This window comes from Cyprinus carpio, chromosome A12 (assembly GCF_018340385.1).
Source record: "Cyprinus carpio isolate SPL01 chromosome A12, ASM1834038v1, whole genome shotgun sequence".
NCBI lineage: Eukaryota > Metazoa > Chordata > Actinopteri > Cypriniformes > Cyprinidae > Cyprinus > Cyprinus carpio.
The window spans coordinates 22,417,866-22,442,935 of record NC_056583.1 but is presented as its reverse complement, the minus strand read 5'-3'; the positions used below and the strand labels follow the sequence as shown (position 1 = coordinate 22,442,935).

Below are 25,070 nucleotides of genomic sequence, written 5' to 3'. Positions count from 1 at the left end.
TATCATAGTTAATTAATTAAAAACTTTGATACGTGAGTCTAAAAGAAGCAAAGCAATTTCAAAAGGACCTACCTAAATAGAATATCTTGTTAATTACTCAATGTATAATTGCACAGAATATTTTTATATCCTTGTTATGGGCCTGTTTTTAATTTCTGAGCATTATAATGCCTCGTTAATTTCTGCGTGTTTGTATTTATAGTGTTTTGATTCTAATTATTTTAATCAGTATGGGTCAGACTCACTGAGAATTGCTATAAGATGATTTAGCAAATTTGTAAACAAAATTAGCCTGGTCCCACCCAGGGATCAAGAAGTGCATGCAAATATACTTTTCAGTTCAGATATGTGTTTTTTTGAGACAGACTTGATAGAAATTAGCATTTCCTGTGTAGGCTAATCAGAAATGATTTGGTCATTGCCATGTTATTTGTTTATCTGTTTTTTTTTTGTTTGTTTTTTTTTTTTTAAATGTAATTTGATATTCAGCAAAACTACATTCCAGTTCACTAATGTAAACATAGAATCTTTCATTATTTCTACATAATGGGAATGACTGTTATTTTATAGAGTTCTACACATCCCCTCATCTGTGTTTGTTAATTAAATATCTTGCTAATTTGAAAAATGCTTTCAGCTGCTAATAAGAGTGTAGTGCTCTCAGATCTCATTACTGTGTTTTAACATTTTAAATATGGTTATTTTGATTTAGTTTGCAAGCTTTCATTTCAAATCAATGAAAACAGTGTAAGTGTAAGTTTGATTGTGTTTTAACCTTCTAAGAAATATCTTCATGAGAAGTCACGCATCATTTTCAAGAGATTTTTATTGTTTAAGCACTTTAAGTGCGCCACAGATAGATTTAATGTATGATTAAAGTGATGCATTGATGAGATGATGGGTGTATTAATGTTTTAATGGATAGATGAATCACCATTTCCATTAACTTCTGTTCACAAAACACTGCTTAATGTTCAGATATTCTTTCATATAAGCTATCTGAGGTTTTTTTTTTTTTTTCAGATAACCCCAGTCTTCAGAGTCATGTGCCCGTTACAGTGCAGGTTCTAGATGTGAACGACAATCCTCCAATGATCAACACAGAAGACGAGATCATCATCTGTGAAAGCACCAGAGCAGGACAGGCAAGTCCCATAACAGTTGAACTGCTTCTCTGTCTCGCTTTCTCTCTGACATTCCCTGGCAGAGAAGGCTAGGGAGGCCGAGTCTCCTTAAAACGAATGTAACAACTAAAGTAATAAAACTAAATGTTGTTTTCATCAGTTTATTTACTAATGAGCATAAGTTACTGTATATGCATGTATTTTTCTGATTAAAAATGCAAGCAATAACTGTATTAACAAATGTTAAGTTGGTCATCTGAAACATTACAGGTTTGATCAATATGGATTTACACATCAGCCTGCACAGAAAATTCCCTTACATTCCCTGCCATGAATGGTGTGGAGAAAAGAGCAAGCTGAATATTTAGAGGGGCTGAAATAGAAAAATGGAAGGGGGTTATAGGAATGCTAATCATCTCTCAATGAGAATAAAAATCTGATCAACAAAGCGTGACAGCTCTGACTCACTAAAGCACACTCTTATTTTCCTACCCACATTTTTCCATTTAATTTTGAAATGCTGTTTTTCACCAGCGGCCCAAAGAAAGAGAGGGATGAGAATGAGAGAAAATGAAGGACAGATGAGGTCAAGCCTATTTTAATATCCCCTGTCATCCCAACATAAAACAGTACATCCAATTCCAAAAATTATCCACACTAAATTACGGGAGTGGAACATTAAAGTGCTTCTGAGCACTTTTCATGTGTTTTAAGTGGAGTGTGAATTTTCTGTACTACTAGAATCATCAAACTGACTTTAAAAAATAAAGACAAATTTGCACGTGTTGCAAACTCCTTCATCATCTGCCACTGGTCGGAAAAACAGATGGCCCCGCCCCTAAACTCACATCATTGGTTGATCTGGTGTTGTTGAGTGGGCTGGTTGGAGATTCAGCTGATTCAAAGACACAGAGAAATGACAAAATTGACAAAATTATCCATTAAAGTATCATGAAAAATCATGAAAATCATGACAAAAATACTGATTTCAAAATTATATAATGATATGATAATGATAAGAATTTTTTCTTAAGCAGCAAATTGTAATATTAGAATGATTTCTGAAGGATCATGTGACACTGAAGACTAAAATTTAGCTTTATGGATTTTTATATTATATTATATTATATTATATTATATTATATTATATTATATTATATTATATTATATTATATTATATTATATTATATTATATTATATTATATTATATTATGATAAGAAATTTTTCTTAAGCAGCAAATCATAATATCAGAATAATTTCTGAAGGATCATGTGACACTGAAGACTGAAATTCAACTTTAAGGATCATTATATTATATTATATTATATTATATTATATTATATTATATTATATTATATTATATTATATTATATTATATTATGTTATATTATATTATAGTTTATTAACCTCAACCAATAGTGTGAGGTTTAGTGCAGGACTATCTGTTTGCAGAGTGTTTTCCTATAAATAATTAAAAAAAAAAAAAAAAAAAAAAAATCAATACTAAATTGTACAGTGATACAGATATTGATATAACAACAACAAAATTATTCTTAAAAACCATGACGACGACTTTCATACCTTTTATGGACCTTGACACTGTTATTTACTTGGCAGTCTATGGGACAGTCACAGGCCTCCCGGTTTTCATCCAAAATATCTTAAATTGTGTTCCAAAGATGAACAGAGCTTTTACGGGATTGGAATGACATGGGGGTAAGTTATTAACGACAAAATTTTCATTTTGGGGTGGAGTATCCCTTGAACTTTAACAAATGGCATTCTGAATTTGTCAGCCTTTTATCATTTCTGGTTTCACACAAGCGAAAGGCAATCCAATTAAAGTCTCCTTCAGTCTGAACCTCTTCAGTTGGAAAGTATTGCTCTTTGCAGGGAGTAGAGCACAGGGATGTGCAACCCATATGGGACTGCACTCAATGAATCAAATGCCTGTTGGGTTTCCAAGACAACTCAGACCAACAAACCAGCTGGTTTAGATGCACAAAGCACACAGCATCCTACAGCTGCTGAGATGCCAGCAGAGATTTCAGAAGTTCACTCTGATATGAGAATGGTGGGGGGTCACAGTGTTTCTCACGTCTTTTCTTTTTTCTGTTTGTTCTGTTGATGGCAGGTCATTCAGACAATCACGGCTGTGGATAAAGATGATTTTGCCAATGGAAAGGGATTTTCCTTCTCTTTTCCCGGAGGAGTTCCTGCCAACCCCAACTTTACTATTAAAGACAATGAAGGTATGGATGTAGAGGATTAAACACACACACACATTTGTTTTTGTGAATTGTGGGGACATTCCATAGGCGTAATGGTTTTTATACTGTACAAACTGTATGTGCTATTGCCCTACACCAACCCTACACCTAACCCTACCCCTTACAGGAAGCTTTTGTGCATTTTTACTTTCTCAAAAAAACTCATTCTGTATGGTTTATAAGCGTTTTGAAAAATGGGGACATGGGTTATGTCCCCATAAGTCACCCTCTCCTTGTAATACCTGTGTCATACCATGTCATTAGTGTCCTGATATGTCACAAAAACACGCACACACACACACACACACACACCCACACACACACACCTACTCAAATTGATTCTATTTACAAGGCTTTTTTGACATATTTGTAGTGAGCATACATTTTTCTTGATATAATAACAGGTCTAAAATATTTCATAGTTGTTCTTTGTAAGTGTCCTGTAGTCTCTATAAAATTATATTTAAATATCCTTGTCTGGTAATCACAGACAACTGGAAAAGTCATTGAAATGCATTAGTAAAAATGTGTGGGAATCGTATAGGCTTGTGTTAATGTGTTTGGTCTAATATTCTCTTCCATTATGACAAAAGGCACAAAGTAGCATTCAGAAGATGTTCACTACTGTATATATGTTATTTTAATGCAAGCTATAATAATTAATTCACATATATAGGAAATTCAAGCTTTCTTTAAAAATGTATATATTTTCAAGGGAGAAAAAAATGACTGCAGAAGTCTTTTCATATGATCAATAAACTCCCAGGGTTAATGTCGACCAACATTTAAGTTATAATTAAATGTTGACCGCAAGCTTAAGAGAGACGATTGATGACAGTTTAGATGCAAACGGAAGTAAAATCCCTTATGCATGAGTAATAGCTGCTGTGAAGGTAAATCAATGAGCTGTAATGGCATTTCTTTCAATAATCAAAATCAGCATAACACTAAAGTTGTTTATAGCTCTTGCTCTGTTTTTAACAGTTCTGTGTTTGTTTTGGGACTCTGTATGATGTGAGAAATATTGGTTTGTTTTCATTCATTTTCATTGATTAAAATCAACATGCAATCAACCTTTTAATTTTCCAACTGTTTCTGGTCGATTGGTCACCCTATTTAAAACCTGCATTAACAAACCTACAGTGGTTTGCCAGTTTTAGGTGGTCTTCCAGTCTGATTAAGCTGAATAAAAGTCCCCAAAACCCTAAGTCCAGATAGCCAGTTTATGCTAATTGTGTTTTACAGCATCAGTTGTTCATTTAGACGCTCCACGGAGTGGCACCTTTACTCTTCCCTAGGGCAGCCTCAATTCTTTTGTGTCTGTGTAGCCTTGGGTGAACTTTAAAGTGACTGGTGAAGTTTTTGTACTAATGAAGTTTTTTGTACCAGCCACCACATTTCCAAATTGTAGCTCAATCACAGTCGGCACGGTTTATTTCCTTCATCGTTGTCCCTCGCTGTCGAAGTGCACCAGTATTCTTTTTGAGGGATTATGGGTCTAACCTTGCACAGTGGTTCATTCCCTGTTGTTGCCGAATGAATTACCAGCTCCCTAAACTCCCGAACCGACGGCTTTAATGCAATACTCACACAGATGGCTGCAGGGTGGAGGTTACCATGGAGACCGCTCTTATCCGAGGTGTGCTGCTCCCGGGTCCATATCTGTACCCTGAAATCAGAAGGAGATTTGAAAAAAAGATGATGAAAAAAGGGTTAGAAATCAGTTCATATTTATTTTATTTAGGGTTGTCAATTTAATTAATAAGAGCAGGCAAATTCATAAATTCAAAATCAGCTAGACAACTGGAGGAAACATACACAGTATATGTGTTTTTCAAAGCTGTACGCTTTTTAACTTCACACAGCTTCTTAAAAAGGTGATGCTCATGCTGCAAGATGCTAAAAAAAAAAACAGTGAAACTTGATGCAAAAGTTAAAGATGTCACTTTGAAGCATTTGTACAATAATTAAAAATTTGCAGACAGATTACAAGAACAAATCCAGATAGACTTGATTACAAAATGGACTGAGATGAAACATTATATCAAATAACACAAGAATATATTGACTTTTAAAGCTGTTTATGTCCATTCAAATAGTGTAGTTGTCTGCTGAAATAATATCTTCATTCGGGGGCTTTTATTAGCATACATTGATATACACGATCAATTAATTTAATTAGCATAGCATTTAATTAATTGTATTCATTTTAAGAATTTTAATCTACATGACCTATTAAGAAATGATGGATCTTTTAAGGGGTAGAAAGTGACAATGTAATGTGATTTTAGGAAATAAAGAAGTTACAATGTTACATTTGTAATAAGAAAATTATTGAATCATCTCTAATTAGAGTGCAAATGTTGCTACTTTTAAAACTAATTGCTGGTAAAGTTTTATATGTTTTATTCCCTGTCTCAAGGTCAGTTGGGGAAAAACAGAAGAGAGGTAGATTAAAGTTATATTGGTAGACAGAATAACTTAGCTAGTATCGTGAGTTCCACTCCTTTCCTATCGAGCCGACTGCAGTATGGAGTTTACTTCATTTATACAAGTGGTACTCAGTGCAAGTCTCACGCTCTCTTTCTACTTCTCACACGGTTTCTCGCTCTTTAATCTCTCTCTGCTGGGACACGCCAGTGTTTACCGGTTTCAGAATTATCAGCTCTTGCCACAGGTGGTCGATGTCGGCGCGCAATGCTCTTATTGAGAGATTGCAAGTAAGTGAAGCCCCCTTGTCTACAAAGACCTAAAGTGCTTCAAATTTAATAATAATACCACTTTCCCCATTCATAAAAGTGCTGTAAAAGAGCAATAGGGTCTTTATGGAAGTACTTTAGCTCTTTGTATCTAAATGGCTGCTTTGTGGTGAATATATTTTAACATGCTGCCTGCCTTTTTCCAACTTTGACTTTTTAAGGCATTCAACGAAATTACCCAATAGCTGCAAAATAAATACAATTTCCCTCCATCACCATTTCTGGATTTAAATGTGCAAATTTATTTGGTGCACAAGGAAACAAATGCTAAATGGACTAAATTATTGTCTGTTCACGTTTTGCTTTATGAATGCGGTCCCTCTGTGAATAACAATGTAAGACGGAGGGCCCCAGAGCGCTAAGCGAGACCCTTGCATGGATATTCAGTTTGATTATGTTCTTTAGTCAACTGCGCTTTGTAGTGGAGCCGAGGGTAATTAGAAAGGTAATATTCATGAGCGCGCTTATGAATGGCATGGTCAAAAACATGCTGAAGGCATGCGACCGGGAAATCACAGAATCATTGGCATGCTAATCAGATCCACCTTTGCACACATAAACAATAAAACACTATTTTAAAGGAACAGTGCACCCATAAATTGTATTGATTGATTGATAAAATGTTGAATTTTCAAAATAAGCATATCTAAACAGATAAATCAATATTTATTTATTTATTGAGGGTGAAAAGCAACAATTATTTTTTATTATTATTGGAGGAACTATTTCTTTAAGTTGGAATCTCTACCAAAAAAAAACCCATATATATATATATATATATATATATTCACACCTCATTATTTCTCACTCCTCTCCACTTTCGATCTATTGTTAGTCGTTTCTGTTTCTCTCACTCTTTGTCTATCCCTCCTGTTTCCCATCTGTCTCTTAAAAACTCTCATCCTATTTCCATTGACTTTCTGCGCCTGTATCTATAGGCCTTTAAGGAGGCGTGCTTTTCTTGTCTAACGCTGCCTTGTTTTAATATGCAGTCAGCATCTGAGAAGGCTTTTCTCATATAGGGTGTCAGTCGGTCGGTGGGCGTCTGGACAGGAAACCAGATAGACTGTAAACCAAGAAGTAACAGGAGAAATGAGTCATTATCCAGTAATTATGATCATTATTATGATGATAAACATGATAAGGCCACTTCCTAAGAGGAGGATGATGATGGTAATGCAATACAGTCTGGAGATAACCAGTGACCAGATGACCATGATAAAATGTGTGGACAGGATATCTTTTCAATATAATGCAAGTAAAGAGGTCCAGGGGTGGTTCATAAGACTCATGTAATAGCTGTGTGTGAGAAACAGACAGAAATATAAGCCATTTTACTCTTATAACCTAAACATTTGGCCTAGTTGCTCTTGGTGCTTTCATAAAAGCTTAAAAGTGTGATTCATGAACAGATCTTTATTTTGAGTTGAATCATTGCAGTGAATCAGTAGATCCAGTTCATCAGATTATTTCTAAATAAAAGCTTAAATTCTTTAGTGTAATGGCTTTATTGTAGTTAGTTTCTGTTAGTTCGCTTGAAGGTTTTTTTTTTTTTTTTTTTTTTTTTTTTTGCAAAATATGTGAGAAGACTAGCTTAACTTTCATTGGACTACTGTGGATCGGGTAGCATCTATTTTGTTAAACTTCAGTTTTAGAGTATCTTAATCTAATGTATCTATGACAGTGATATTTATCAGTATGGAAATGAAGGCCGGTGATATGGATTGCATCATGAGTGGTGCTTGAAGAAAAGAGCTCAGGGCTTTTCTCTGTCTCCTCTCTCTCTCTCATTCACACGTATATTGTTTGCCTTAGCTCTAGATGGCCCTCAGGCAAACAGCAGGATCTTCAGGCTGCCCACACTGCGGCCCTCAACACTTCTGCCACCTATTGAGTTTAACACCTGCCGGTTCTCAGGAGAGAAGAGCTCTGCTTACACACTGTGTACTCAAGGGTATAAGTGGTTTTTTATGTCTCACGGTGTGGTTTTTATCACAACTCTGTGGTCACAGGTTTGATGGTTTTTTTGATTTTTTGTTTTTTTTATTTTTTATTTTTTGTTTTTTGTTAAAAGTAAAAAGTATGTATTATGTATATGATGTGTGATTTGAGTGATTTATGTGTTTTTTAATTTATTTATTTATTTATTTTTATTATTAAATATGTATTTTAATTTATCAATGAAAGAGAGAACAACTCTCATGTAACCAGACTTTTGGTCCACATTGCAACTTATTCTGACCAAAAATTCCCGATCACAGAGGAAGAGACAGTCATGGAGAGACATGGAGAGAAAGTCCGTGCTGTTTTTGTGGGTCATTTAGGGGTTTATCTGAAGTCAGTTTTGCTCATCTAAACTAGATGGACAGAAATGGTACTGAAGTCAAGAAAATCTCTGGTTTTGAGAATATGCTTGAAATTGCGAATATGAGTGAATAAAATAAATTTTATTTTATATTTTTATTATAATAATTATATAATTATTTTTTTTATTTTTATGTGTTTTAATTTGATGTGATGTAAAATAAACTGTTGTATATAGTATTTTTTTATATTTTCCTAATGAAAATTTTGTGATTTGTTTATAAACTACAAATACTTTTTTCTTTTTTTTTCTTTTTTTTTATGACAGAATAAGCAGAATAGTTTCTATACTGTAACAAATGCTGTTTCATTTAGCTCTGCATTTTTCATATACTGTATTTTATCTATTACCCGGAGTTGACTTAAAAACACACATAAATGGATAGAAAATGGATAGATAGATCGATCAACATACTTAACATTTAACTTATTTTACTTTAAATTTGTGTTTAAAGGACTGTGACTGATTACTTTTTGTGCTGATAGTCAAAGGTTTGGGTACATGAAACTAATTATTAGCATTACAAAGATGCTGCTCAGACTGACTGGCTTTCTGGCTGTGAATTCAAAGATTTTTGCCAAACAAAGATGTTCAAAATAAATGAGGTCTCCCCCGGCTGGCACCTGGCTTGGGCTGTTTTTCAAAAGTGCTACCTCAAAGTGTCAAATTTATTTATTTATTCATACCAGACGCTTAATTTGAGTGAGAAACATCCCCTAACTTCACAAATACTCAGAATTAGTCTTCCCTTGATCATTGTGTTGGTGCCAAATCATCACGATGACATTTTCTTTTCCCTTTTTTTTTTTTTTTTTTTTCATGGGCAATTAAACCAGCGCTTAGATCTCTAAACGACCCAGTTACTTTAATAGATCAATTGATTTCTGAAGGCATCATTTTGCACGCTTGCATACAGAAGGACCTTTCTAGTACAGCCCCTCATCAGAGGAGTTGAAAGCTGTTGCTGTCAGGCTGATGATATTTGGGAATTTTAATTAGTCGGAGTGTCACTCAGATATCCTGCCACTGCAGTGAAGGTTGAAGTGTTGTTATGCGACAGAACGTAGCTGTTTTCCCCACTGAAAGCTACTTTTTATTGCTTCAAGATTATCATTTTTCACAGTTTTTTTTCTTTCTTTTTTTCTCCATCAGTTGTTTAAGGGTAAAGATAAATCAGCGGATATTCTGACAGTAGGTTAGGGAATGCCACAGTATAGCTTAGATATTTTCTAATTCTATTAAATACTTTATTTCAGTTTTTTGATAACTTATTAACCACATTATGCTGAGGTTTTGAAGTCTTTTGAGATCAGAGAGACGAACACAGACTGCAAAAAAACACTTAACAGAATTATGGCCAAAAATACACACTTTATAGGGTGCAATTGAAGACTTCTGGTAAAAATGGCAATCAAAAATTTGAACTTTTGGTAACACTTTATTTCGATAGTCCACTTTAGACATTCTACTAACTATAAGTAACTTTGCAACTACAAGTCAAGTAAGTATTATTAATTTGCAACTACATGTCTACTAACTCTCATTAGGGTATTCGTAGTGTTAAGTTAGGGTTAACAGAAGTTAACGTGTACAGTACTTGCAAAATTACTTATAGGCAGTAGAATGTCTGTTGGTGGATCATCAAAATAAAGTGTTAGCATATATTAAGCAGACATTCAACTAATACTATAATGACTGCTAGTTGACATGTAGCTACTTGTAGTTATTTGTAGTGGACTATCTAAATAAAGTGCTATTACTTGTCTTTTTTCGCTTGTTATGGCAGACTAATGTTAACCAAATAATTATCAGTGTTATTTTACTATTATTAATATACTATTATAATATTTTGAATTGGCTTTTATTTCTATATTTTCAGTTTTCATTTTAATTTAAGTTTTAGTTGTTGTTTTTTTTTTAGTATTTTTTTTTTTTTTTTTTTACGTATTTTTGGCATTTATATATATATATATATATATATATATATATATATATATATATATATATATATATATATATATATATATATATATATATATATATTTCAGTTTAGCTTTATTTTATTTCAGTTTTAGTCATTTTAGTAATTCAGCTTAAACTTATTTTGTTAACACTGTTAACATTATTGTGTTAACAATTTGTTAACATTATTGTGTTAACAATTTGTTAACATTAGATAACTATGTTAGTTAACAAGAACTAACAATGAAAAATGATTCTAACATTTATTAATCATAGTTAATGTTAATTTCAACATTTACTAATACATTATTAATATCAAAAGTTGTTAAATGGACCTGAGCTGACATGAACTAACAAAGAACCACTAAGTTTTTATTATCTAACATTAACAAAGATTAATAAATACTGCAGCAAATAAATTGCTCATTGTTAGTACATTTTAGTAAACGTTAACTAATGAGACCTTATTGTAAAGTTTTGAATGGTTAGTGTAATAAACGTTACAGCAAAAATAGCAAATAACAATATACTTGAAAAAGAGGCGTTACCATTCAAGTCTAACTTATTCTAGTACTTCCATTTTTTTGTTGTTATTGAATACTTAATGCCCTTCCATGTTGGCTTTAAATTACTGCTCTCGTGTACACATTTCTATTCAGTTGCTAAGGTGTTCTGTGTGGTTGTTAGGGTGATTCTAGTCCTACGGTGCAAGTCGTTGGGATTTTTTTTTCCATCTGTTTCATCGCATGCCAGGGAAAATGCCTAAAAAAAGTCTGCTTAGGAAAATAACATCCCAACAAGGTGTTTGAGGATTTATTCATGTACAAATGGTGAAGGATGAATTATGCCAGAGTTTAATATTTTAGGATTGGAGTTTGTTCAAATCTCTAACCTTGAGTATGAGCCATAGTAACGGTGCTACTTTCCACATAATCCGCCCTGAATAAACGCTCAAGTGCACAGACTGTGTTGCATAACAGACATTTGGGGGCTGCTTTTGACAAGGATAAATGATTAAAAACGATGGACTTAAAACAAGCGTGTAAATATTGAGCCGAGAAACAGCATGCGCACCAAGTGCCTGCCAAACGTTTGTGTAGTAAGCCGTTTTTTTCCATCAACTCACCCGTTCAGCAGAAACAGCAGTTTAACTGTGGAAATGGCAGTATTTGTATCAAGTAGAATCAAAATGGCCCTTTTTCCTGCTAAAGTGGGCACAATGTGACCTCCTGCTCACCAAGGGGCAGCTGTTTGCCCCGCATCAGATTAAATATGAATTAAAAGACCAGTTTTGGGAGCTGGAAGTTGAAGTACTAGCAACAAGATGAGAAAGTGCACTAGAAGCTACATTGACTTGTCTGTCGTATTCATCTTCATGAAAGTATTTCAGAAGCATCCATAATCCTCATCAAATAACTTAAATATGATATTTATCTTTGCAAAAAAAAAGAGCTGATTGACATTGCAAGTGCTTGACATCTCAAATGAGCTGTTTGACAGACTTGAGTGAAGCAGCAAATTGAAAACAAATTAATTGGCTACGGAGTGCTAGCCGCCAATCAAACAGCATCTCATTAGCATAGGCACATTATTTGACCAATGGAAATTAATTCCTTTGAAACTATATGGAAATGTTGTGTTTGATGAGGTTGAGTAAGACCTTGTTTTCCCCCCAGATCAGTTGTAGGTTGGTTGTTTTGCAGACTGAAATGTTGGCAGATGTGAAGGTGGTGGTTTCAGTCTGGTTTTGTGTCCTGAACATACAGCTTATTTTCTCACATGTCAGTTTGAGCAGTGTTGCAGTGCAATTAGAGACAGCGTGCTGTCAGCCACCAGCGGGTGAGGACGAAACGTCAACATAAACCAAGACAGAAATGCTTCCCTGTCTACAAAGCTTGAACCTTTTTCCGTTTATTTGTTTTAAGCAACATCTGTGGAACAGCTTATTGTTTGTAAGACTTCAGAGTTAGAAGAGTATTTTTTGTTTTGGAAATTCATCAGGGTGTATGAAATAAATGTTAAATAAATGTTGTTCACTGCCTGCATTTGATTTTCTGCATTTTTTCTCTTTACGAAGGTGTATATAAAACCACTTGGAATCAACCTTTGGGTTAAATACTTCATATGAATGAATTCATTAAAATAAAATTGGAATAAATAGATACATCATCACCTTTTAAATTCATCTTATATTAAATTACATAATAATGTGTGTGTGTGTAACTCTTTTAAGAGAACAACTTTTAAGTCAAGAAAATTAAGTTTTGAAGACTGACAAAATAAATAATGCATAGCCTCTTTGGCTTTCGTACATTTCTGACCCTGCAAGCAGGATTTCTTGTATCTTGTAATGTCTGCAGTGAACAAGGTGTTGATGTCAGATTCATAAGGGAGTAGATATCAGGCTTTAAATCTGTCTTGTTCTCTCTGGCTCTCTTGTTTGATCATGCATTACAGTACATTGTTTAGAAATGCGTGTTCTCTGTAGTGTGTCTCTGTGATTATTTATGGGACACAGTTGGGTGCCAGGAGTGATAGCTTTTTGTGTCTGTGCAGGTGTTTAATGCTGCTGGCAGGAAATGTTTTCAGTAGCAGCAAGACACATGGCGGCTTCTGACGTACACATATGTGTGCATTATTCATGCTAAAAATCCATATGCATGCACTCATCCATATGACATGTAATGCAATTGAAGTATCTGTCAAGTAATATGGACCATATGTAATCAAGTATGTGCAGAAGCATGTTTTTGAGAGGGGAAAAGAAATACAATAACACTGTATAATATTGTATTCTTAACGTTAACTCGTGTACTGTATATAAGCAATATCACACAAGCAAGAGCACATATTAGAATCAATAGCGTGAATATATTTTGTTTACACAACAGTTCAACTAAGACAAAATTAATATTTAGCAGCTTGCTTTTTAGACACACTGTAGCTCAATAGCTTATATGGACAGTCAATTGTTTCATTCTTGAATGAATCTGTTTTTAAACAAATTGTTTGAATGAATGATTCAATGACTCACTCAAAGATGGTCACTTGTTTCATTCCTGAATAAATCAGTGTTTTTTGAACAAATGATTTGATGACTGATTCAATGACTCACTCAAGGACATTTTTACTTGTTTCATTCCTGACTGAATCAGTTGTTTTGAACAAATTGGTTGCATGAATGATTAAATGACTCATTCATAAAGACTGTCACTGTTTCATTCCAGAATGAGTGCATGTTTTTGAAAGAATTGTTTGAATGAATGATTCAGTGACTCACTCACAAAGGCGGTCACTAGTTTCATTCCTGAATTAATCTGTGTATTTGAACAAATTGGTTGAGTGAATGATTCAGTCATTTCACTCAAACATGGTCACTTGTTTAATTAAGTCACTCATAAAGACCATCACAGTTTCATTCCTGAATGAATAAGTGTATTTAAATTAATTAGTTGAATGATGTTATGATTCAGCAACTCACTCAAGCCACTTATCGACACCTACCTGTGTGTCAACCTCAATCAATGTTGGTAATATTCTTTTTTTCTTTTTTTTTATTATTATTATTTATTTTTATTTTTTTTACATGTTGCATAAAACATAATGTTGAATTTTATTTTAAAGGTAAAATGTACAGAATTATTCTGGGTTTTATTTTATATATTTTTTACCCAAAGGTTGATTAAGAGTGATTTAAGGTTGATATAACGTCACTTTATACAAAAGCAGCTGTCTATCAGGAGTCTGTAATATGCCACATAAGCCTCTAATGGACTTGAATTCAAATGTTGCTCAGATCAGATCTGCCATACCCCTTTCTCTTGCTATTTGACTCATTTGCTGCTCAATTTCATTTGATTTCCCCAAATCCTTGTCCGTATAGCATCCTTCCCTCAGAATGCTTAGAAACGCAGGGATTGCTGGAGGACGTGATGAAGTTCAGAAAGAGCGAGATGGAGGCTCATTAGGTTGATTCTCGGGTTAAGAGCTTTGCTCGCTGTGCTGTAGGCAGCCAGTATTAGACAGAGCTCGCATGTTAAGGGCTCAGAGAATTTGAGTTCTCCCATTAAAAGCCCATCTAAGGGAATGGGGCTCCTAAATGCTCTGAAACGGCACACTCAGGCAGAGAGCCTCAGCGAGAGTGGCCTGTGCTCAAACCAGGCTAATTTAATACAGTGATCTCTTATCTGCCCTTTTTCCTCCTCTCTGTTTTTTCTCTTGTTCTCTCTTAGTCTCTGTCTTTATCTTTGTCTGTTACTGGTCTCATTACTTTTGCTTTTCACCCTCGAATTTTCCTCATTTTCTTCATTTTCTTCATTCTCAGTTCTTAATTTCAATTGAATTGCTCATTGTTCTGTTACCATTTATTTGCCCTTTGTATTTCTTTGACTCTTTGTATTTCGTTGACTCTTTCTTTGTATTTCTTTTCTTTTATAATTGTATTTCTTTGACTTTGGGCACTTTTAGCCCTGTGGACTTCTAGAAATCAAGCTCTTTGGAAACACTTTTCACATTGTTTTTTTTTTTTTGTTTTTTGTTTGTTTTTTGTTTTTGTTTTTCTGGGGGGGGGGGGGGTCCTGTGGGTCAAATAATGTCCAGCAGAGATTGCACATGCATTTTGCCATAACCATTATTTTTCTTAAACAACAAGTGTCATTCAGAGGTTGGTGATAGTGGTAGAAATAGCTTTTTTAAAAACAGTTTGGATCTTTTTTTGTTGTTGTTGTTTATTAACTAATAATAATAAAATGATGCACAATAAAATATTCTGATATTTTTTTCTTCAAACATATCTGATATCTCATTTCAAGCTCTTCTTTGATACTATTTTTAATTTTTTTGTGACCTTGGTTTTGATGATCATAGTTTTTTTTAATTATGTTCTCAACATTATTATAATTATTATTTATATAAATGATCACTGTTGTTATTATTATTATTGTTGTATGATTGGTTTTCATATTTCATTATCCAAAAATAAATGACACAATCTCATGGCAATTTATTACTGTTTTACAATTTGGCAAATTGTTGGCTTATTCATATGGATTTGTAAAATCTCAATCATACATTTTCAAAAAATCTGCATAAGATCAGTGCTTACGCCCCACTGATGGTTATGTATATCTTATGTGTTTATCTTAAAATTTTATGTTTTTATGTGAATTAAAATGAAAAATAGTTTTTTTTTCTCCTTAAACTTAGGCTAAAATAAATGACAAGACTATTTTTATAGACTATTTTTAATGTGACAGCCATATAACAAAGAAAACAAATTGAAATCTGTCACTGTTCACTCCCCCTCCTGTTCCACATTTAAAAATTGTGGATTTTTTTTTTTTTTTTTTTTTTTCAGCAACAGATGTCAAGTTTCAAAAAGCAGTTTAAAGCCAGACATTCCATCTGATAGCTGTGTGAGTGCTTTCTAAGTAATGGTGACCTTATCTGTGTGTCTGTCCACAGACAGCACTGCCAGCATCATCGCCAGACGGCGGCGGTTCCACAGACTGACCCAGGAACTGTACGAGCTCCCGGTGGTGGTTTGGGATGACGGGGAACCCGTCCTGAGCAGCACCAGTACCCTCGTGCTCAGGGTGTGTTCCTGCCAGAGAGGCACCAGACTGAAGATCTGCCAGGGTGAAGCGTTCCTCTCCTCCGCAGGGCTCAGCACAGGCGCTCTCATAGCCATACTGCTCTGTGTGCTGATTTTGCTGGGTGAGTTCAACCTGGAAATTATTATTTTATTTTATTTTGCCAGAACCAGTGAGATATAAAAATAAAAAATAAAAAACACTCAAACACATGATCCTTCAGATTATGAGAGCAACATAATTTAAAATGTATGAACAGGGCCAAAAGAAACATAGGAACTCAATGTAAGTGTTGTTTATTGGTAATGTGATATGGCATTTGTAAAGCTTTTAACTTATTTAACATTTTATTTATTTAAGAATAAATAATCTAATGCAGGGTTTTGTAGGATTATTGATGTTAGGTGATAATATAATTGCTTAATTTAATTTAATGACTGATAAATTAAAAAAAATGTAAATAGGTAAATAAAAAATAGTGTTTCATAAAATAATATTATAATAATACAATTCAAGTAATTACAAAATAATATTTATTATTATTAACAGTAGTTTTAGACACTATTTGTCTAACATCTTTAAATTGTTATTGTATTGTGTGTTTTCATTATTTCCATTTTACATTACATTTACATTAAAATGTTATTTAAAAATGACTTATTTAACATATTTATCGTTTTTACATTAATAATATTATTGCTTTTTTAATTAAATGACTGGTGGATAGTTGTATTTTTTTAAATAATTACATTATATAAAGTAAATAAAAAAATAGTAAATAATGTTTAATTAAAATATAATATAAAATCAATTAGATTTTTTTATTATTTCATTATTTACTATTTTATTTAATTTTATATAAAATGTTTATTTACTGTATTTATATTTTTTACATTTAGCAGAATTGAAAAAATATAAAAAATATAAATGAATAAATAAAAGTATAGTAAATAATGTTTAATAAAATATATAATGCACTAATATTTTAATGTAATAGAATTGAATAATAAAGAAAATGAGACTTTTGACTAAAATGCATATTAATGTAAATCTGATGGGTTTTCTTCTTTAGCTGTTGCCCATTTATCACCTTTCCAGTTTTATTATTCATAGCAGGATTCTGGCATTCATTGTCATAATTCCAGTTGATCCAGCCCTGTTTAACTCTTGACTTTTCATCTTTCACCTGTGGATTAGAAGCATACTTAAAGGATTTCATGGGTCTCACAACAGCAGGTGAGGGGTCATGGCCGCATCAAAATGTCATGAACAGAAAACTGAAGAATACTTAAGTATTCACAGCAGGGCAGATAGAGATGAGCAGGATGACACATGACAGCAGGAATACAAGAAGGTCATGATGACAGTATGACAATACAGTTATAATCAAATAATTTAACATGTTACTACAATCTACAATAGTAGAATATCTACCAATCACACATTTCTATTGTTGCACATATACACATTTTATAAAAATGCTTAATTTTCTTGATTACTCTTTATTATTCAATTATATTACATCAGAAATATTCTATAATATATTTTAGTAAACATTGTGTATTTCTCTTTTACTTATTTATATTTAAACATTATTTTATATTATTTAGTTCTATTAAATGCAAATGATAAATATGATGAATGAACAATATTTAAATCAAATTAAAAATAAAATACATTAGTAAATAATTAAAAAATACATAATATAATATAGAATAATAACCATGTTTAAATAAGTTGTCTGTTTAATGTTTATTTTTTATTTATTTAATATTATATTGTATTACATTATTTTTATTATTTACTATTCTTAATATGTACCTATTTAATAAAAGAAAAATATTTAAGCAATAATACTGTTTGCTAATTTTAATAATATGGTGGTAGTAAATAATATAATATAATATAATATAATATAATATAATATAATATAATATAATATAATATAATATAATATAATATAATATAATATAATATAATATAATATAATATAATAGTATAAGCCGAAATGTAGATGTAAAATGTATGTAGAAATGTAAGAAGAATTGCGGAAGGTTACAAAAAGTAAAGTATATTTTACAAAAAGTGCCACGGTAAATGTTGAATGGAGTGTGAAACAGCGGAACAACAGATGTGGAGAAATAGCAAGGAAATCTGCGAACAGAAAGGAATGAGAGACAGAGAGTGAGCCGCTGACAGTTTTGTATTAAAGGTGCGAGTTGAAGAAAGTGAGCAGCATATGTATTAGTCCTCTATCATGCAGACAGTACCACCTTTCATCCTCTCATTGTCTGCTCTCATCCCTTTCTTCCCTCTCTTCGGCCCTGGATGGATGGGTTAGGTCTCACCTAGCGGCTGTGATGCTCTCTCCTGTTCAAAAGCGAGAGAGATTTTCAGCACTCACCCTAGCAGATGCCGGGGCTAAATATAGTCCTGAAGCTCTCGCTACATGTTGCGCCCGCTCCGTTCAGCACATCCCTGCTCAAACACGACTCTGTTTGCTCCTGCTAAAATCTACTTGTTGATAAAATCGCCCTCCTTCCACTCCACAAATCTGCTTCGTAGATTTGCTTGCTTTAGCAGAGCTGATTACATCGAGACACATGTTTGTTAGCAAACATTGAACAGAATGTGTCACTTTTTTTGTGTTTTGTGTAACAGCACAATGGTGTGGTTGCTGTGCAATATTCTTACAACAGATTGCAATATGTTTCATTATATTTCTGTCTTCCAGAATTACCAAAATTGCATTCAGAGCTGTAGTCAAGACTACAAGACCCAAGCAATATCGCTAGTTAGAACAATCCACACACCATATATAATAAAAAATATTTATTTGAAAAGTATTCATTTTTAAGTAATAATAATTAATATATTTCCCTCATATATATATATATATACAATTTATTTTATTTAGTGTGTCTGTATTTAATTTCTTCACTCCTGATATTATATATTCTATTAAATATTATACATTCTATTAAATATTATATATAATATATTTATATAAATATAATATTATATCATATAAATTGTTTGCACTTTCGCATTACATTATATATTTTAAAAATAATTTATCATTACAACACATACACAGTATATGTGAGTATATGATTTTTATTTGTATTATTATTTATTTTATTATTATTTTATTATTAAGTGTATATGTAAACACAATTCCCAATATAAAATGAAATATATTTTTTTTATTTTTGAAACATTTTCATAACTTTTTGTCCCTATGGATTTTACCTACAAATCAAACAGTTCTTATGTGGAGACTTTAAATATATTGAAAAAGTATATAACTTGTCCGTAATGTTATTCATATTTCACGTGTGCACTGTGTTAGAAGTGGGATCATGGAAAAAGTGCTTACATAAAGCTTTAGTCGTGTCAGCTAATAGTGTATCAGTGAAGTGAAAGCTCATCTAGACTAATGTGTGATATTGACTTGCTGTTCTTTTATCGTGGCTCTTACCATTTAATGGGATATGAAAGAATCATCATTCATTTGCACTGATCTCTGGCCCCTGATGTGTTTGCTTGCTCATGCATTGACGATGCTTCACACCTGCTTTTCCCTCATCCTGATAATGTTCCCCACATCTCCTACTGCGTGACATATTTACTGTAGTGCCATAACGTTCCCTGGAGAAATTATTCAGTGTTAATAACACTGATCAATTATTTTTAGTTATTTATTTATTACTTCAGTTTTCCAGTACCTGACAAGAATATGTTATGTACCTTCAATTTCCCACAGCTCCCAATGATATTTAAACACGGTGCAGTTATTTACCATTCCTGTTGATTTTTAAAATATCAGGCATCACCCCATTCATCCGTATATCCATCCTTTTTGGATTGCATTGCATTTAATTTAGCCCTCTAGTGTTGCTCACATGGCAGTCAAAAATGTTTATCATTTAATATTTATTAAATATTTTGTATATAACTACTTTAACTACTTTAGTTAACATGAACTAAGCATGAACAATACTTCTACAGCATGTATTGATTTTAGCTAATGTTAATTTCAACATTTACTAATGCCTTATTAAAATCAAAAGTTATGATTGTTTACATTAGTTAATGCACTGTAAATTAACATTAACTAACACTGAATGACTTTATTTCCGTTAACTAACATGAACAAAGATTAATCAATTAAGTGTAATAAATGTACTGTTCATTATTTTTTCATGTTAGTAACTACATTAACTAACAGTAACTAATGGAACCTTATCGTAAAGTATTACCAATATATTTTATTTATGGAGTAGTTATGAACTGTTTATTAAAATTTATTAAAAGTCTTAAGACATTGTGATCATAGACCTGAAAATTATAATTAAAAATTTAAATCTTAAATTCTTAAATTTAAATTATTTTTAAAGACAATTGGGAAATTATTGCTGAAATTGTTGATCAAAATTATTATTTCATTATTATTAGTGAAAAAAAAAAAAGTTAGAGAGGTTTTAGTTTATTATTTAATTATTACTATTAATTACTAATTATTGCTATAATTTTTTTATGTGAAATACATATTTCCCAAAACATGTTTTACTCTAAATCTATGTGAAAATCAAAGCTGTAAATCTTAAAAGAAAGAAGTGTTCCAAATTTGAGGTTGATATCACAAAGAGAAGCATCATGTTTATGAATATAAATCAATTGTGCTGTTTTATTTTATATAATCAGCAGCATTTTTCTTGTTCCTTGCAGCCATCGTGATTCTCTTCATCACGTTGCGACGAAGCAAAAAGGAGCCGTTGATCATCTCAGAGGAGGACATTCGTGAGAACGTTGTGACGTACGACGACGAAGGAGGCGGAGAGGAGGACACCGAGGCCTTTGACATCATCGCCCTCCGGAACCCAGCCGCCGCAGAGGAACTCAAGTTCCGTCGGGACGTCCGGCCCGAGTGCATCCGGCCGCGGTCGTCAAGGAGACCGGCCCGTGGCCATCACAGCCCCTCGTCCCTAGACATAGATGAGGAAATGGACATCGGGGAGTTTATCAAACAGAGGGTGGCTGAGGCGGATCAGGATACTAGTGTACCACCCTATGATTCTTTACAGACCTACGCCTACGAGGGTCAAGGGTCACCAGCAGGCTCCATCAGCTCACTCGGGTCGACTGGAGCACATTCCGAACTGGACTACAACTCCATGGACGACTGGGGTCCAAAATTTGAGAAAATAGCAGAACTTTACGGAGAGGAAGTTGAAACGGCGTCGGAATCCACTGAAAAGGCAGAGTCCGAGAAGCAGACATAAGTATTTGTCAATGTCGGAGTAAACTGTGAACAAAAAAAAACAAAACCCTGCTTTTTTTCGACATCCGCCGTCATGGTTTCATCAGTACAATGAGACGCTCTCGGACTACTGCGCTGCCGTAACTCTACAGCTGTAAAGTCAGACTGACTACCTTTTTTCTCTCTTTTCTTTTGGATGTTCAGAGCTCTGAATCCCAACAAGACAAGAATGATTTTGAAAAGAAAATCTAATTTAAAAAAGAATAAAAAACTAAGGAAAATAAGGAAGCTATTTTAACTGGTGTATATTTTTTATTGTTCAATAAAGTCCTGAATTCCTGACACATGAATATGCTGTATCTGAACTTATCCTTCGCTGTTGTTGTTTTAATTATTTTTTTAGTTAGTTAAGTAATTAATAGTTTTATTTTTTGTTGGTTGGTTGGTTGGTAACATCTTCAAGCTGGTCAAAAAAAAAAAAAAAAAAAACAAACAAAAAAAAAACAGTTAATGTTCATGTAACAATCTTATTTGATGCTTTTAGAAAATTCAAACAAACATTTTAGACATACAACACTGTGACCGTTTCTCATCAAATCAACTCACTTCTTCAGTTTGTAGTTAAGAAACAAAGAACACAGAATATTTTAGAATTTGTTAATTGTTAAAATAAAGATAATTAGAAATTATTAATAATACGGTGTGTGTGTATATATATATATATATATATATATATATATATATATATATATATACTGTATATACACATAATTAATCAATTGTGGTTCTTGTTTCCTCGCACACACACACACACACACATATAATGTATGTATGTATATATATATATCATATATATATATATATATATATATATATATATATATATATATATATATATATATATATATATATATCATGTAACTTTCCAACGTTTCAATATAGTTTCATGTCAAATTTAACATTTTTATCAAACAGTCAACTAAGTGCCTAATTTCCTTTAAATAAGTTACTGAGTCAATTACCTACACATGCTATATTTCCCACTGGAATATATTAAAGTACACTTACATATTGAATGTTACTTCAGGCTTCTCTAGTCCACTGCATCATTCAATTTTAATGTAAAACTGGTACTGAAAATCATCTTCAAAACCCTTGTTGGCCCAGATTTGCCTTGAAGCATTTAAATTATCGTGAATAAACATTTTCATAATTGCTCACTTTATAACATATACAGTACAGTCTCTTTTCTAAAACCTCGTGAGCTCCCTTGATGACTACAGCCTACATAAACGGCTGCCTTCCCTAGGAACCTTATAAGTGATTGATTGCTAAGCTACAGTAGCAACATGTTACTCTGATAAGTATAAAAATACATATCAAGCACAATTTAACATAAATTACATTGATGTTACTTGTAACAAATTTAAAGTATGCTTGCCGAATAAAATTATTAATTTCTTAAAAAAAAAAAAAATCCTACTGACCCCAAACGTTTGAATGGTAGAGCACACTACTAGTCAAAAGTTTGAATAGTGTAAGCATTTAAGCATGAACCTTTAGATTAAAAGCATTTTAAAAGCATGGAAAAGTATTTCAGTTAAGTGTGTCCAAGTTTTTGACGGTAGTGTTCTGTTAAGTCACAGTAAATACAAATACAATAACTTCAAATACAAGTATTATAGTTGCTGCACAACATTATGGCAGTGAAGTGTATAAAGCAGTGCTGTTTATCTTTACATGGGGGTTTAAGTGAGCGAAAAGGAAACAAATATGTGTACAGTATGTTTGTTTCTGTGCGGTAATCCTGATAGGCTGTACGTTCTGCTTGGGTAAATCTGCTGAGTGCTATATGCTTTCCACTTTCAGTACCGTGGTCTGTTCTCTTTATTATTTTCCGGTAAGAAACCTAAACATATTTTTTCGGTAATCACCTCTGAGATTTCTTGTTAACACGACCGAATGAAAGTTTGTATTGCTGAATTTGGGTTTGACTTCAACAGCTGTTATAACTGTACAAGAGTTGCCAGAACTCAAGTGAATTCAAGCAGCTCAACAGCAGGAACTTCTGCAGTCAGCAAAATGGTATTTAAAAAAAAATAATAAAAAAAAAAATAGGCCCTGTTTGAGCCAGCAAGCCTGAAATCAATCACTTTATTTCTCAAGACAACAAGTTATTTTGTGTTTAGACAGTGGCTGGGGATCAAAAGCAAGTGAACTGACTACCTAGACAGCATTTTTGGACTTTTAAACATTCTATATATAATATGTAGGAATTATATATAGTGGTTTTATTTGTGTTACAGTATGTCCGTAGCACTATATGTGAGTTTGTTCATATGCATGTGCCTATAAGAAATAGTTATATTTGTCTTAGTAAGCTCTATAAAAGGGATTTTAAAGCAGCAAACTCTTCAGATAAAAGCAAAAATATGAATTGAGGATGGAGCAATTTTTGCATATTCTGAATTTTGTCTTCAAAGCTGAAATGAAGGTGGAAAAACATCAAAGACCTTAAGTCCAAAAGTATTTTTTTTTTTTTTTTTTTGCTGTGCTGGGAAGTTTAGAGAGTGAAGCAAAAGTGTTTATAGTCTATGAGAAATATCATGTATGACCCTGAATCAGAGAGAAAACCTTTGTACTGGTACTTGGAATTTGCTGGAAGCTGCAAGAAAACTAAGCAACAGATCTATTCTAGAATTTCAGATTTGCTGCCTAAAGATGTGTGCTTTTTTTTAAGACATGATGATAAGAGATGTGTATTTTTATGTTTGTTTTAGAATATTTTACTTAGACAGTAGCTCCGCAAGAGGATGCAATAATAACATAGAGTGTAAATGATTTCATTTATTAAAAGGATTAAATAGACACTGCTTTACAACAAAGCCCTCCCTATAGCCTACTAACCCCTAAACCTACCCAATTAATACATAATTGTTAAATTTTGTTAGGTAGTTGGTGTATTGTTGTCCACTTTTCCGATGTGATATGTGATGAAAAAAGGAAGAATAGCTCAAAAGGCAGATTCAAACTCTGGTTGACAGCATAGGCCACAGTTGTTTTATTCTCAGTATTTTTATTTCAACTTTTTTCTCGAAATTTAATGTTTTTTTCTCAAAACACAAAAATTTTTCTCATAATTTAATGAGTTTAATCTCACATTATAATGACCTATAATCCCGAGATAGTTTATTTATTTATTTTTTTTATTACTGCCTGGCCCTAATCCTCTTCCGTAGCTAAAACTGTTGGCAGTTCGCGGAATCACATAGACCCAAACAAAAACAGACATTCCGACACAGAACACACATTTCAAAGTACAAATACTGGCAGTAGTGCTGTTTTTCAGAGAAACAAGTATGTGAACTTATATATATATATATAGATGTGTGTCCAAATATATATATGGTATTTTTATGCTTTAGTACATAAAAAAACTAGAAAATACATTTAATGTAAGGTTTAGTTTTTTTTGTTTTTGGTTTTTATTTTCTTTGTATGAAAAGTTAGAAGATTCTTCATGTCTCCTTTTGTATTCCACAGAAAAAAAAAGAAAAAAAAGAAAAAAAAAAACAATGGCAGTTTATTTTCTTTTTTCTTTTGGGTGAACTGTTCCTTTATGCAATGATTATATATTAAAAATAGCACTTTCTTACCTTATTTTCTTTCTTTCAGCGTTCTACTGAATGTCACGAAAGATGATGTTTTTGCATTTGGTATTCCGAAAGCATGCAC

The 25,070-nt window shown here is 32.6% G+C and overlaps 1 protein-coding gene across 1 annotated transcript in view; it reads left to right on the top strand.

Annotated features, from left to right (window-relative positions):
• The window catches only part of LOC109073908 (cadherin-18), a 66,568-nt gene extending 44,883 nt beyond the window's left edge, over positions 1–21,685 (top strand). Inside the window, 4 exon segments of the mRNA XM_042768065.1 lie at positions 1,024–1,145; positions 3,260–3,377; positions 15,945–16,196; positions 20,804–21,685. Of these exon segments, the coding sequence (XP_042623999.1) occupies positions 1,024–1,145; positions 3,260–3,377; positions 15,945–16,196; positions 20,804–21,357 (1,046 nt within the window). The 3' untranslated portion in view covers positions 21,358–21,685.
• Positions 21,686–25,070: the final 3,385 nt, after the last annotated feature.